The sequence below is a fragment of the Marmota flaviventris genome, chromosome 4, assembly GCF_047511675.1.
Source record: "Marmota flaviventris isolate mMarFla1 chromosome 4, mMarFla1.hap1, whole genome shotgun sequence".
Lineage (NCBI taxonomy): Eukaryota > Metazoa > Chordata > Mammalia > Rodentia > Sciuridae > Marmota > Marmota flaviventris.
Window position 1 is genome coordinate 14,856,896 of NC_092501.1, and position 16,022 is coordinate 14,872,917.

The 16,022-nt window shown below is 30.8% G+C and overlaps 1 protein-coding gene across 1 annotated transcript in view; it reads right to left on the reverse strand.

Annotated features, from left to right (window-relative positions):
• Positions 1 to 16,022, reverse strand: part of Atrnl1 (attractin like 1) — a 716,444-nt gene that overhangs the window by 552,948 nt on the left and 147,474 nt on the right. Inside the window, exons 11-14 of the mRNA XM_027930106.2 lie at positions 11,391 to 11,475; positions 9,656 to 9,864; positions 8,513 to 8,631; positions 2,113 to 2,245 (exon numbers count right to left, since the gene is read on the reverse strand). Of these exons, the coding sequence (XP_027785907.2) occupies positions 2,113 to 2,245; positions 8,513 to 8,631; positions 9,656 to 9,864; positions 11,391 to 11,475 (546 nt within the window). The remainder of the gene's footprint in view (positions 1 to 2,112; positions 2,246 to 8,512; positions 8,632 to 9,655; positions 9,865 to 11,390; positions 11,476 to 16,022) is intronic.

A 16,022-nucleotide genomic window follows, 5' to 3' on the forward strand; every position in this document is an offset into this window, starting at 1 on the left:
AGCTATGTGGTTAAAGGAAAGCAGTTATTTTTTTTAGTAAGTTTAGTGAGATAAATTCAAATTGTCTAGCTCATATGAGATTGACGCTAAAAAAAAAAAAAAAACGCAGTTCACCAATTTTCATGGAAAAATGCTCTTTTGAGTCCACTTTTGAGAGCACTTACTTACTGAGACAAGCTAAATGGAAACCAGATGAGATATACCCAGTTGTCTGCTTACTAAATACTAATGTAAAAAGGAGAGTTACTGTATATATAAAGTAGAATCCATATACAAAGTAATATTTAATTCCTAAGGTATAAGGAGATGGGTACTAACAAAGATAATTTCAATGTTATTTTTTCCAAACTTCTAGTGACAACCAAATTACTTTATGATTGAAGCAATCTTCCTTTAAATATATACATTCTTATAGTCAAATTTCATTTTGGTCCAGAATTTTGTCTTTTACAGGAGACTCTGAAGCATTATAACTGATCTACATGTTAAATGTTGTAGCTCAACTGTTAAAGTTCAATATTACTTCCAACTTTTTATTGTTATCTCATATTGATTCACAAATCCTGCCTACCAATATTCTCTAATTTTCTCAAAATTACAACATATGCACATATTACTATTTAAAAGCTTTAAAGATCAGTAAATAAATAAAATTCAAAATTTGAAGAAATATCCTGCTATAGTTTGGATATGGTTTGAGAATGTTATCTCCCCCAAGTGTTCATGAGTTGGAAGTGTGGTCACCAGTATGACATCATGGGAGGTGTTGGAACCTTTAAGAGGTAGAGCTTAGTAAGAAGTCATTGAGAGGACTGCTCTCAAGAGAAATTAAGGTAGTCCTCCTGGGACCCTAGTTTTCACAAGACAGTTGTTATTAAGAGTTTGGTTCCTCCCCAATTTATGTTTCTCTCTCCTTTTCTTTCTCTCTCTCTTCTCTCATTTCCTTTCTTACCATGTGATCTCTCCCTCTCCCATGTGTTCTTAACATGATGCCATTTGTCATAATATAACATATCCAAGGGGAATCTCATCAAAGGCTAAACCTAGGGAGTTGCTGGATCTTGAATTTTCAGACTCCAAAACTCTTTATTTCATATATTACCCAGAATCAGATATTGTTATAATATCAGAAAACAGACAAATAAACATTCTAAAACCTCAATAACATTTTTAAAAGCAAAGAAGTTTTTATTTTATTACATGAATTTGTAAGAAAAATTCTCTTTCAGACATGAAATCTGATTAAATTTTCCAATATTTTTTAGAATTATATCAGTTCAGAAATTTTTTAAATACTTTTTAGTTGTTGATGGACCTTTATTTTATTAATTTATTTATATGCAGTGCTGAGAACAGAACCCAGTGCCTCACACATGAGGCAAGTGCTATACCACTGAGCCAAAACCCCAGCCCCCAGTTCAAAAATTTTTCATGAGGGGAAATAGGCAAAAATTAAACAAAAATAAAACACCCTTTTAATAGTTACAACTCTGCCATTTACAACACATGAGGTTTTGAGCTAGTCATTTTGCCACCATGTGTCTAAAAAGATGAACCTCATTAAACACTTAAATTATTTTCTTTTTACTTTCTGACATTATCTTTCACATTTAAAAGGAAAAGTACTTAGAATCTAATAAGAATCCTAACTGAAAATAAAATGTAATCACTTAAAATGAGCTTTGCTCTGGACTGTACAATTTAGATTCTTATAAAAACAAATAATATTTATATAATGTCATAGTTAATAAAAATAGAAATATTCAATGAATTTTTAAAATAAAAGGCACTTTTAAATCAAAATGTTAACATTTGTTAAATCTGGATAATAAGTTTTGAGTACCTATTGTTGTCTGTTATTAACATATCTTAAAATGAAGAGGTATCTGACAAAGTCCATAGTAATAATAAACACAATAAAATAACAAAAACAATGTATTATTATGAAACTTTTCTTATAGAAAAAACAATGTTATTACTCCAATATTATAATTTGATCCTTGCTCATTGCTTTAATTTTAGAAAATGTAACATTTACACTAAAAACACTTTACTCTAATGGTAGTCATCTGTAAACTAGACAACTCATTTACCAAATTTTGAAATTTTTACCTGGTAAAGCTTGGCATTCTTGTTGTCGCTGATCCCACTGACAATTCAAATTCAGTGAACAGCTTTTACAGCTAGTAAGTTTGTTACAAATCTGTTCATTTCTCACATGACATTTGGTGTAGTTTCTGACAGACTAGAAAATCAAAAGATAAAGTACATTGTTTTTCATCATTGCACAAGTGGTGATTCTTAAACATCAGTGTATTTTAAGTCTCCTGGTGAACTTTATAAATACATTTTTCCAACTCTAAATCCAATTCTACTGAATCAGAATTCTCTTACTTATGTCATTCATTTATTAAATTAAATTTGGCACTAATTTATCTTTATACATAGTGCACTGCAAGCTAACATAGTAAGTAAGCAAACTGCAACTTACTTATTATTATTGAGTACATGCTTGCAATAGATAAATGATCTCAGACAATCACAGGCTGCCAGCTGATCAGACCATGTCCATATAAGGCAATTATATCATCACACCATTCCCAAGTAAGGCAAGCATCCATGTAACCAATTGAGCTATTTCTATATATTACTATGGTTGTCCTGCTATAAATACCAACTGATTTGAGGAGAAGCTCTCCAAACCTCTATTGGTTCAGAGTTCTGTCTAATTCATGAATTGTTCTTTGCTCAAACTAGGCTAAATTCCATTTATTTAATTTTTTTCTCTTAGCAAGTTTAACTATTGTTCTAGTAATTAGAATGAGTTCTTATTGAAAAAAAAAAACTTCCACTTCTCAGAAGATTATATACAATCAATAAACAAGTATATGAAAAAATGTTCATCATTGCTAGCAATTAGAGAAATGCAAATCAAAACTCTTAAGATTTCGGGCTGGGGTGTGGCTCAAAGGAAGAACACTAGCCTACTATGCATGAGGCACTAGGTTCAATCCTCAGCACCACATAAAAATAAAATAAAGATATTGTGTCTTCCTATAACTAAAAAAAATAAATATTTTAAAAAACTCTTAAGATTCATCTCATTCCAGTCAGAATGGCAGCTACCATGAATACAAACAAAATTAAGTGTTGGCTAGGATGTGGAGAAAAAGGAACACTCAGATTCTGCTGGTGGGTCTACAAAGTGGTGCAGCCAATATGGAAAGCAGTATGGAGATTCCTTGGAAAACTGGGAATGGAACCACCATTTGACTCAGCTATCCCTCTCCTCAGTCTGTATCCAAAGGACTTAAAAACAGTATACTACAAGGATACAGCCACATCAAAAAACAGCAGCACAATTCATAATAGTTCAACTGTGGAACCAATCTAGATGCCCTTCAATAGATGAATGGATAAAAAAGTGGCATAAATACACAATGGAATATTACTCATCAATAAAAGAGAATAAAATCATGGCATTTGCAGGTAAATGGATGGAGTTAGAGAAGATAATGCTAAGTGAAGTTAGACAATCCCCCCCAAAAAAATGCCGAATATTTTCTCTAATATAAGGAGGGTGATTCATAGTGGCATAGGGAGGGGGAGCATGGGAGGAATAGACGAACTCTAGATAGGGCAGAGGGGTGGGAGGGAAAGGGAGAGGGCATGGGGTTAGAAATGATGGTGGAATGTGATAGACATTATTATCCAAAGTACATGTGTGAAGACACAAATTGGTGTGAATATACTTTGTATACAACCAGAGATATGAAAAATTGTGCTCTATGTGTAATAAAAATTGTAATGCATTCTGCTGACATATATAAATTCTAAAATTAGTTTAAAAACTTGTGCAAATTGCACAATTTGGAATTGAATCTATGTAATGAAAACTTTTTTAAAAGAGTTTGAAAACAGCTTACAATTAAATAAAATCAATGTATAAAGTCATTTCCCTTAATGAAAACATGATACGATTCTATCTTAATAAAATATCATGCAAACCCTTGGAAATGAAGCACAACATGATAAGTAGTAAAAAAAGAGAGAGAGATATTTATGAAAATCCAATACAATCTGAAAAAAATACTTTCACAATAAGTCAAAATAATTTTACTTCCACAATCCTAAATAAAAATTAATGTGTCTCTTGCATGTACCTGTCATATTTCCTTCATAGAGGTTAAAAAAAGCTTCTAAATTTTTTTAATACTACTACATAATATAATCATTTCAACTAATTCTGGTTGAAGTTAAAGATTAAAGGTCAAGAAAGAAAAAAAGGCCATATAGGAACTTTGATTGTAGTTCCTTATTAAAAACCTAGGTTCAACTACCTCACATGACTTCATTATCTATGACAAAGTCTACCTCCTGGAAAATCAGCTATTAAAAATTTTTACTCAATTCTTCCTGTGATTCCATTTTTGAGGAAAAAAATACAAAACAATTAATTCTACACCCTAAGCCTTACAACAATCTTTCCTGTGTATTTGATGCAAATGTTTTCCTTAGACCTTCTCACGTAAAAGAGTTAAATATCTTCAATAAATAGCCTAAAAATTAAAATTAAGGAACAACTATCCTACATATAAAATTATTAAAACAATTTTTATCCTTTTAGGTATTTTAAATGTCACTCACTAAATATTTATTCACAAAGTATCATACTCTCCTTTATAAAATACACTACAGTCACTTTCATTTCATAGGTATTAATTTCTTTAGAGCACATTACATTTACTGTAATAGATTTAAAAAGTACCCATATATAATGTTCATCTTTACTTTCTATAAAATATTCCATTTTATACATATTTATAAATTTCAAGTTACTTTGTGACTTATTCAATCACCACATTTTCATTATGAACATATAAACTTCTTTCTGGATATTTTTCTGATTAATAGATTTTGTTGACATTATTTTACACGATCATTATGGCTAAACATGTTGGAATAAGAGAAGAAATAACAGCTTAATGCTGGTCTTCAAAATAATGACAGTAACATCAGAATCCCCATCCAATAATTCTACTGCTCTTCATTAAGAACTATAGAGTCATTTACTGATACTGAACAAGTACAACAGATGAAACTGCATTTCTCTCACAGGAACAATGTACCAATAACAGAAGAAGTCTGACTGTTATTCTGAAACATGGCTACATTTTTGATGTAATGAACCAGATGTGCATTAGTAAACTGACTATGGAGAGTAACCATTACGCTCCTAATCTTCTCCTTATATTAAGATGTAATTTCAAATTTGAAATTTCTAACTACAGATTATACAGCATACAGATTAGTTGATGTTAGAAAACAAATTATGCAACTTGTAGAAAATATGGCTAAATAATGAAATAGAATATCAATACACATAATTTTGTCTAAAATTCTATAGACCTTTTGTATCCAGTAGCACTTGGTTTAGCCTAATCACCAGACATTTTGATAAAACTGGCTAAAACATACATTACATTAAATTCTAAATTATAAGTGCATACTATCTCCTCATGTACACTGTCATCCAATGCATTCCTTGTTAACACATTAAAAATAAAATAAAAGCAAAAGCACACATTATAAATAAGTATTTGACAGCAATTTTACATAATGTGATTTTTGAGACGTGTATTTTCACCTACGCGTGTTCATCTTACACATACAAATGTCTGCATGCATTGAATGTATACCCCAAAATTCATATGTTGAAGCCTAACCCCTAAAGTGATGGTATCAGTAGGGTAGGACTTTATGTGTGATTTTGGTCAGAAGGGCGAGGTACTCAAATATAGGATTGGTAACATTATACGAAGCTGAAGGAACAGTAGCTTCCCTTCTGCTATTGGGAGAAAGCATTAAGAAGACAGGAATCAGGTCCTTCTATGAACCAGAAATCAGGTCCTCACCAGATCTGAATCTGTCAGTGCACAGTTTAACTTCCTAGCCTACATAGAGAGCCGTGAGAAATAAATTTTTATTATTTAACAGTTATGCAGTTATCCAGAAAGGTTAAAATAAAATCTTCTTGCAATTTTTAATCAATAATGTTTTCTATTTTAATTACATGATAATTAATTTTAAGTGTAAATTTGACCAGGATACAGATAAAATATTTTGCTAAATATTATTTCTGGGTATGTCCATGAGGATGAGTCCAAATGAGATAACCATTTGAATCCATAGACTTCAGAAAAGCAAAATGCCTTCCCGAAGATGGATAATCATTCAGTACACCAAGGGCCTGAATACAACAAAAAGGTTAAGAAAAGAATTTCTCTGTTCCCTACTACTGAGCTCAGGCACAGTCTTTTCCTATCCTTGGCCAGAACTTACACCCCTAAAGCTACTGATTCACAGGCCTCCATTCTTTTTGAGAGGGTACCAGGGATTGAACTCAGGGGCACTCAACTACTGAGCCACATCCCCAGCCCTATTTTGTATTTAATTTAGAGACAGGGTCTCACTGAGTTGCTTAGCGCCCCCTGGTGCTGAGGCTGGCTCTGATCTCAGGGTTCTCCTGCCTCAGCTTCCCAAGCCCATGGGATTATAGGTTTGTGCCATGCCCAGTTTCACAAGGCTCCATTCTTGTACCGGAATTTATACCACCAATATTCTTGGACTTTCGGTCTGCAGATGGCAGGCAGATCATGGGACATTTTATAATTTTCATAATTGGCTCATGTGAGCTAATTCCTTATTATAAATATTATGTACATAGTATGTATCTTACTGGCTCTGTTTCTCTGAAGAACCCAAGTACAAGTCCTTTATTCCTATGACTTATTTTACCTAGCACCTATTTCCATTAAAATAAATTCCAATTAAATGAATATTATTGAAAATATAAAACTATAATTTAAATTTTCAATGCATAGTTATGTCATATTTATGTTAAAACTCAAACAGAACTGAAGCATAGCTTGTTATTAGAGCAACTTATAAAACTAGAAAGTATATACTAACAAAATATGTATGAAAGAAAAACGGTTCAAACTAATCAGTCAATAACTGCTAATTTTTCTCCTTTTTAAGTTTGAATACTATTTTAGAGTAAAATCATAAAATCTAAATATTTTGAAATATTATTGGTTATTGAGGAAAACTTTTAGATGATATAACCGTAAGTTTTACTTATTTTCAAATCCTCCTTTTTTTAGTTATCAATTTTTTATTTATTCTAATTTGTTATATATGATGGCAGAATGCATTTCAATTCATAATATACACATAGAGCACAATTTTTTATATCTCTGGTTATACACAATGTAGAGTCACACCATTCATGTCTTCATACATGTACTTAGAGTAATGATGTCCATCTCATTCCACCACCTACCTACCCACATGCCCCCTTCTTTCCCCTCCCTCCCCTTTACCCTGTCTAAAGTTTGTCTATTCCTCCCATGCTCCCCCCAATCTCTATTATAAATCAGCATCCTTATATCAAAGAAAACTTTGGTTTGGGGGGATTGGCTTACTTCACTTAGCATTATATTCTCCTACTCCATCCATTTACTTACAAATCCTCTTCTTTTTTTTTAACCTTTTATTTCTATTATCTTGAAAAATACGTGGACCATTTGTTGGCTAGTAAAAATTTAGAAATAGTAACACACTAAATACTGTACTTAGTTGGAAATCTATGTACACATTATTTCTTTTTACTTAACCTATAGATGAATAAAAAAAAGCCTTTTAATCCACTAAATACTACTTTTTTTAAATTTCCCTTTCATTTTTTGATGTATTCTTTTAAAATATGATACTTTGATTCTATCCACTTAAAATGTTAATTTTTGCTGCTCCTAATTCATTTTCATCTACTATAAATATTAATATTGGAATTTTTTTCAGTAGTCCTTCATTTAAAAAAGAGGTTCAACACTATTGACATTTTGAGTCAGATCATTATTTGCTGTGGAAGGGGTATTCCATGCATTGTAGAAGGGTTAACAGCATCGCTGGCCCCTGCATGCTAGATGCCTGTAGCAGCTCTATAGTTCTGATGACCACAAAGTTCTCCACACATTGCTAAACGTCCCCCATGGGACAAATTGCTTCAAGTTCAGAGCCAATAATCTAAAGACAGAAGAGAAACTACTATCAACATCTCTGGTTATATTTCAACAAAAAGTATATGAACAAAATGTTTGATACAGGAATCCCATGGAAATGATTTCAACCACCTAAATAATCCTATTTCTATCAGTAAAGAAGATAACATTTAAAGTTAGTCTTTTTTTTTAATTTTTAAAAATTTTTCAGTCTTATCCACAAACATAAATGAAAATTACTATATCCAAAGAGAATCTAGACTGAAAAATCTGAGCAAAAAACTCCAGTCTGACTTTATAATGTACCAATAAGTGAATGATTCCCTACATATTTAATGTCTTAATGTGTAAAGTTCTATTTTTGTACTGTACTACCAAATGGTGGGTGAGTGAGTGAGTGATATAACGCAGCAATGTTAAGTACATCACTGTCCACCCATAATACTAACCACACTGCAGTTACTATTGGCTGAAATACATTTCTTGTCATCACACCATTGGCACCCATTCGTATTGGCAGTACAGCTGGCACAATCTGCATATCTGTAACATCTGTCATCAGAAGCAGCTGTAATACAAATGGGGGATAAAAAACATTGGGTCAAAAAAAGAAAATTGCCACACTTCTTAATTCATACATTTATAATATCTATTTAAGGATCACTGAGACATTTTTAACCAAAAAAAAACCTACGCTGGCAAAAACAGTTCTCTAAGATGAAGTTAACCTGGTAGCTTATTTGTTTTTACAAGATTTTAAATACCAAAATTTAAAAAAATTAAAAATAAATAAATAAATAAATAAACATTAAAAAAAAGATTTTAAATACCTACTTTCTGCATCTTAACAATTCAATCTATCAGAATCCTCCAGACATTTAAATTTATACATTTTTGGAAGATAAAGAACTTAATAAATTATTTTTTACTGTCCTTTAAACAAATATATTCAGAGAAATTTAAGTTAATATAGATTAGCAAAACTTAAAAAATATATTTTTTGTTGTAGCCTCAAAAATGTATAGAAGCCTTCACCAATTTAAAGCAAACTTAACAATATTTATCCAAATTATAAGCAAATAGACATAAATAAAATAATGCTGACTGATAATTTTTATAAGCCTGATTTACTCATTCAACATGTTATAAGAAACATAAAATTAGAACACTGATCATCAAATTCTAAAAAAAATTTAACTTTAAGATATGGCATGGCAATAATTTAGGAAGAAGAAAAATATCAAATGCAAAATAAATCATTTTGTATTATTTATTTGAAGTATGTAATATTTCTTAAAATGATATATTTAAGGCATTTTAAATTTATATTACAAAATAATTCATGCATATGGATGGTGTTACATATAAGATAGATATAATACATAGATTTCAAAAATATAGTTAAAAGTAGCTAACAAAGATATTAAATTATTAATTCCTATTGAGTCACATATTATAATTCAGAGGATAATAAGTTTTTCATTTCTGAAAGCTTCAAGGGTAATTCATATTAAAAAAAATGAATTTCTATTTCCAGTCAGGTAGAGTTGTTTCAATACCAGAAAGAGGGAAAACAAAAAATAAAAGCTTACCTGTTTTAGGAGGGCACTTTGCTCTAAGAATATTATTAGCATTTCCAGATTCCCAAGATTCGCAGTGATTTTTATTCCAAATACATTTTATCCCTGGACCAGCATTTCTACAAAGTTCTTCATCTCTGAAAGCCTTGCAATTTGGAGGCTTATATACAAGGATATCATTAAGGAGTACACTAGAAAATCCCCCAAATATATACATGGACCTATTAAAAACAAAACAAGAATCTTAAACAAACATATTAAAAGTCTCTAATTAGTTTTTTAAATAAATTTAACTATAAATTTTATATTATTTTTAAATACTATGTACCTTAAAATCATATTTCTAACATGTAATATGATGTGAAAATACCAAAATAACTAATATGAGATTTCTTTATGACTTGCCAGATACAATCCAAAATGTTCTATAAATCATAAAGGATTAAGGAAACATTAAGTTTTCAAAACATAATGTGAGAAAACTGAAGGACCAAGAATTATGACATTCCTTTTATCAGAAAAATAACTACTGCTTTAATAAAGCAGAAAACAATTTTTTAAGAAATAATTAATAGCTATATATTAATGATGATGCATTTTAGAACTGCAACCTGAAATAATTTTTAATTAATCATTCTAATACACACAGTATTAAGAAGTTACATACAGAATTATTCTTGTAGTTATTTACTTTTAAAATAAAAATATCAAGAGTAAAATATCAAAAAGATTTTTTAAATTTTAATTTTGAAAGAGAAGCCTAGACAATGTTAAATTAATACTAACCACTATGAAAGAACTTTGACATGCCCTCCCAAACAGCATAATTTTTTTATTTCTCAAAATATTGTTAACATAGTAAATGTAAAAGGTCAGAAAGATGTGTTGAGAATATCTTTTATTATAAAAAAAATAAAATAAAAATCAAACACAATTTTCAACAGAAAAGGCCTGAGGTTTTACATTTCACACTGAATTCCATTTATTACTCTTTTGAGAGTCAATTGATAATATACACCGCTTCACTGTGGTTAACAAGCCATTGTGTGGCAATAGGGAAGAATTTTTACATAATTAGGATAAGATAATAATAAAAATGTCATTCTGAATTACACATTTTAAGCTAATGAATAAACTGCATATTGTTTACTGTTACCTAAGTCCACACTACAGAATTTTTCTTATTGAAATATTTAAAACCTATATTAACTTAAAGGAGAAAGGTAATTTAATGACCCTCCAGCTCAGTTTCCTGAGGGATATAAGGATAGTCAAGTCTGGAGAAGTTAAGAGACTGCCCAAACAATCATGTATTTAGTCAAGGACAAAACTAAAATGAGAATCTAATTCGCACTTTCTTTGTTCTCATTGGTAGAAACTGGGGTTAGCCTCTCCATCACTTCAGTTAGATCTTTTTAAAGGAAGAGTCATTCTTTATCTGATCTCTGGAAAAAGTAAAAAAAAAAAAATTAAAAAATAAAAAAATCAGATGACTTTAAAAGGTACTCAAAGTTTTATCTCAGCATCTTTGCTTGATCACTCTCCTACCCCTCAAATATATTTAAACAAAAAATAATGAAGCATATGGTTAATAAACCAAAATGTATTCCACAATAGAATAGGGGTGCATAAAATCCAGTGCCATTAAATACCAATGGATGATTTTCACAAAGAATACGAGAATGAGAGAATGCATGGAGCATTCACATCCTTGACCCTCTAAAAGTTCAGAATGTTCTTCTTTTACCCATTAATGACTACTGCAGAGTGTCCAAATCTGTTGACATCTCTATGAAGATTTGGTTTCGGTAATGTTTTCCATTCATCACAAGCTAGAAAAAAACAAAACAGGGAAACAAAAAATGAAATAAAAGAATAAATTAAGATGAATAATGTAAAAAAACATCACTGGCCAAATTAAAGATATAATAGTTAAAATCAAGAAACCAACAAAATAGTAATTCTCCATGACCTATAATTTAGAATCATAAGCCAACTTTCATTATTCCTTAAATAGAAACAGCTCTTATATAAAATCCTCACAATAATTTTAAGTATATGAGAATAAAGGAAATGAATGAAATTATATTTTACATTGGAAGATAATTTCAATGACATATCTTTATATGTATATCAAAGTTCATATAGTAAAACTCACGAATAGCAATATAAAGCATACCTTTGGAAAGTTAAATACTACAGCAAATATTACATATATGTACACAAGACAAATATTATATATAATATTCACTAAAAGAATGCCTGAAAAGAGAACCATCTGAATAAGATATCTAAATCTTTACTAATGTGATATTTCAAAAGAATAGTTTTTACTTTAGATAGAAGGAAATAATTTTATTTCAAAAACCTAGATAGAAAATGAAAAAAATAAATCATCAGCTATATAAAAACTATAGACACTTCTCAAATAAAAAATACAAATAGCAAACAAATATATGAAAAACTGTTCAATATTTCTAGCAATTAGGGAAAAGCAAATCAGAACTACATTGAGATTTCGTCTCATTCCAGGCAAAATGTCAATTATCAAGAATACAAATAATATGTGTTGGCAAGGATGTGGGGGAAAAGGTACACTGATATATTGTTGGTAGGACTGCAAATTCATGCAACAACTCTAGAAAGCAAAAAAAACTAGGAATGAAACCATCATATGACTCAGCGATGCCACTAGTCAGTATATATCCTAAAGACCTAAAATCAGAACATTACAATACTACAGACATATCCATAAATATTTATAGCAGAATAATTCACAACAGCCAAGCTACGGAATCAACCTAGGTGCCCTTCAACAAATGAATGAAAAAGAAAATGTGGTGCATATATATACAACTGAGTATTAGTTGTAAAGAAGAATGAAACTATGTAATTTGCTGGTCAATGGATGAAACTATCATGCCAAGTGAAATAAACCAGACCCATAAAGTCAAAGGTCAATTTTTTTTCTGATATTCAAAAGATAGTGCAAAATGGGGTGGGGGGAGATAAAGAAGAAAAGGGAAGGGGGATTCCATCGAAATAGAAGAAAGATTCGTAGACTAGATGAAGGGCATTGAAAGGGAGGGAGGAGAGACAGGGTAAGGGAATAGTGGAATGAAACTGACCTAACTCTCCTATGTACATATATGAATATAACGCAGTGAATCTCGCCATCATGTACATCTATAAGACACTAATTTAAAAAACGAACTAAAATTAAATTGCAGAAAAATCAGTAAAGTACTAGAAAGTTACGGGGGAGGGAGGAAAGGAGGGAAAAAGGAAGTACTCAGGGCTGAATTAGAGAAAATTATATTCCATTCTTTCACAATCGAGTCAAAGTGAATCCTAATGTTGGGGCTGGGGATGTGGCTCAAGAGGTAGCACGCTCGCCTGGCACGGCTGCGGCCCAGTTTCGATCCTCAGCACCATATACAAAACCAAGATGTTGTGTCCGCCAAAAACTAAAAAATAAATCAATCAATCTCTCTCTCTCTCTCTCTCTCTCTCTCTCTCTCTCTTTTAAAAAAAGTGAATCCTAATGCTATGTGTAACTTAAAAAAATAAAAAGGAAAAAATTATAGAAAACGATGATTGAAAACAATATACATATTATTTCAGTGTAACCTTAAAATTGATATTTATTAGCATAGATTTTGAGATTTCAAATAATTCAGCATTCAATGTGTAGGGACATTTTCAGGACAATGTTTCAGATTTCATCTTCTTAGGTAAGTCATATCTAAAGGCAGTATGTAGTAGAAGTACATAAGTTTAGCAAGTTTTACAGAAACAATTTTTTTAGAAAGTTTAGAAGACCTTATGGAACAAGAAAATACTCTAAAATATAGTTAATTGTAAAAGTCAAAGTCATAATGTAGTAATTGCTTTCCTACTTAAATAATCACGTCTCCAAACACATATAATAAATTGGTTTTAAGTATTCTTATTAATGAATATAAAAGAAATTATAAAAACCCAAATCATAGTTTAGAAAAAGAAGCTAGAGGAATGAAACAATAAAATACATCTTTAGTTGTATTTCCCAAAGTGTATTTCAAAGTACACATATCTCCCAAATGGAGGATTCCTTAGTTTGTATAATTTCTCTCTTATCACAAATTATATTTGCCTATTATTCTCAAAAGAGAGTATATAAGACAATGGAATATTACTCAGCCATAAGAAGAATGAATTTATAGCATTTGCCTATAAATGGATGGAACTGGAAACTATCATGCTAACTGAAATAACCTAATCCCCAAAAACCAAAGGCCAAATATTCTCTCTGACAACGTGGATACTAACAATAAAGAGGGGAGAGACTGAGTTCATTGGATTAGACAAAGGAAGGAAGGGAAGGAAGAGAGGATGGGAATAGGAAAGACAGTAGAACGAATCAGATATAACTTTCCTATGTTCATATATGAATACACCACCGATGTAACTCCACATCATGTATAACCACAAGAACGAGAAGTTACACTCCATGTATATATAATATGTCAAACTACATTCTCCTGTCATGTATATCTAAAAAATATATTTAAAAAAAAAACAAAGAGTATAAGTGTACAGAAACCTAACTGAACTTTGTTTAATCCAGTGTCTTCTCAACACTGTACCCATAGAAGCACCATTCACATAATATCTATGAATTTCCTTAACAGTCCATGTTCTATTTTAAGTAATACTATAATAAATGCCTGTGCACAAAAATAGTCTGCCAATTTTACATTAGATTAACTTTAAAAATGTACATTATATATGTGTTGCACTATAAAAATTTCAAAGTGTTTTCATCCACATTACTTAAAATGATCTTTATAAGAATCCAATGAAATTGACTTTAGACACTGTCTAAAACTTTTTAAAAAGGGCTAAAGATGTGTCTCAGTGGTCAACTATCACCAGGTTCAATCCCTGGAACCAAAAACAGAGAGAAAAAAAATTGCATAAGGTCAATTTGATTACTTTTGTTTTTCCATAACTTAGGTTTATGAATGTTTGAAACTATAGAAGTAAATGACAAAATTCTGAAAAATTATTTCATTTTCCAAAAGGAGTTGAGGATGGATAATTTATAAAGGGTATAAACTCTGAAGAAGAAAGAAATGGAAATGTCAAAGAGTCAGCTAATGAGAAGGCAATTTGACTTCAGTAATCTCATCCTATCCCAACACACACACACACAAACACACACACACACACACACATACACACACACACACACCCTACATGTGCCATGACTTATAAAGTGTACAATTATTATATTATTACAATCACATAATTATTTTTTAAAAAAGAATGTGCATAAAAGGAATTAAACAGAAAAAAAGAGTCAGATGGAAGAGCAGGGCTTATACAAACCAGCTTATTACAAAATTTTCAGAGAACTTTAAGATCATTTTGAAACACCCAGAGTCAAAAAAGACAGTGACCCAAAAGAGTCTACCTTGGGCTAAAGTATAAATAATTTGGGTGAGTATCCAGCACAAACTAGGAACAGAGAGAGAGGGAAAGCTGATTTTCAAGACAACTACTATAAAATAAGCTCAGAAAACCATGTAAGAAGTGAGTCAGGAAAAGGATCTGAGAGAATAAAAACAAGCATTAAAATTAAAAATTGGACTTTTTGAAGATTTCCTTTAAGTCAATAAGCTAGTCTAGCACACAGAATAGTCCAAAGAATGACATTACAAATACTACTAGCCAGATTTGTCAAACTCAATATTTTACCATATTTAAACCTGTAGATTTTTTAAAGAAAGAAAACTTAACCAACATGATTGAAACTCCCTCCAATTTGAGTTTCTTTATTTATTTCTTCTCTGGAAGCAACCACTATCCCATACTTGCTTATAAATATTTCTATATTTATGAGACATAGTTCTTTTGTAACTTGCAAAACTTTACTCTAATAAATGGTATCACACCATATGCATACTCCTATGACTTGCTTATTTTGTTCAACCTATTGAGTTTGTTTGTTTTTATAATTTTAACCATCCTTAAATACAGATATTCCTTGACTTATGATGGGGTTACAGCCCAACAAACTAACCCTAAATTGAAAATATCATAAGTCAAAAATGCATTAAATACTCTTACTCTATCAAACAGAGCTGCATAGCACTGTACACTTTAGAGTATCTACTGTGCACCCTCATGATCACACAGCTGACTGGGAGCTGAGGCTCGCTGCGACTTCCCTGAACATCATCAGCCTACGAAAAGGTCAAGTCAAAATATTTCTCCTACTGAATGCATATTACTTTAACACTATTATAAAGTCAAAAAATCCTAAGCTATAAGTACAGGACTATCTGTATAAAATCCAATGACATTAAGTACCTTGGCACTATTGTGCAGCCAT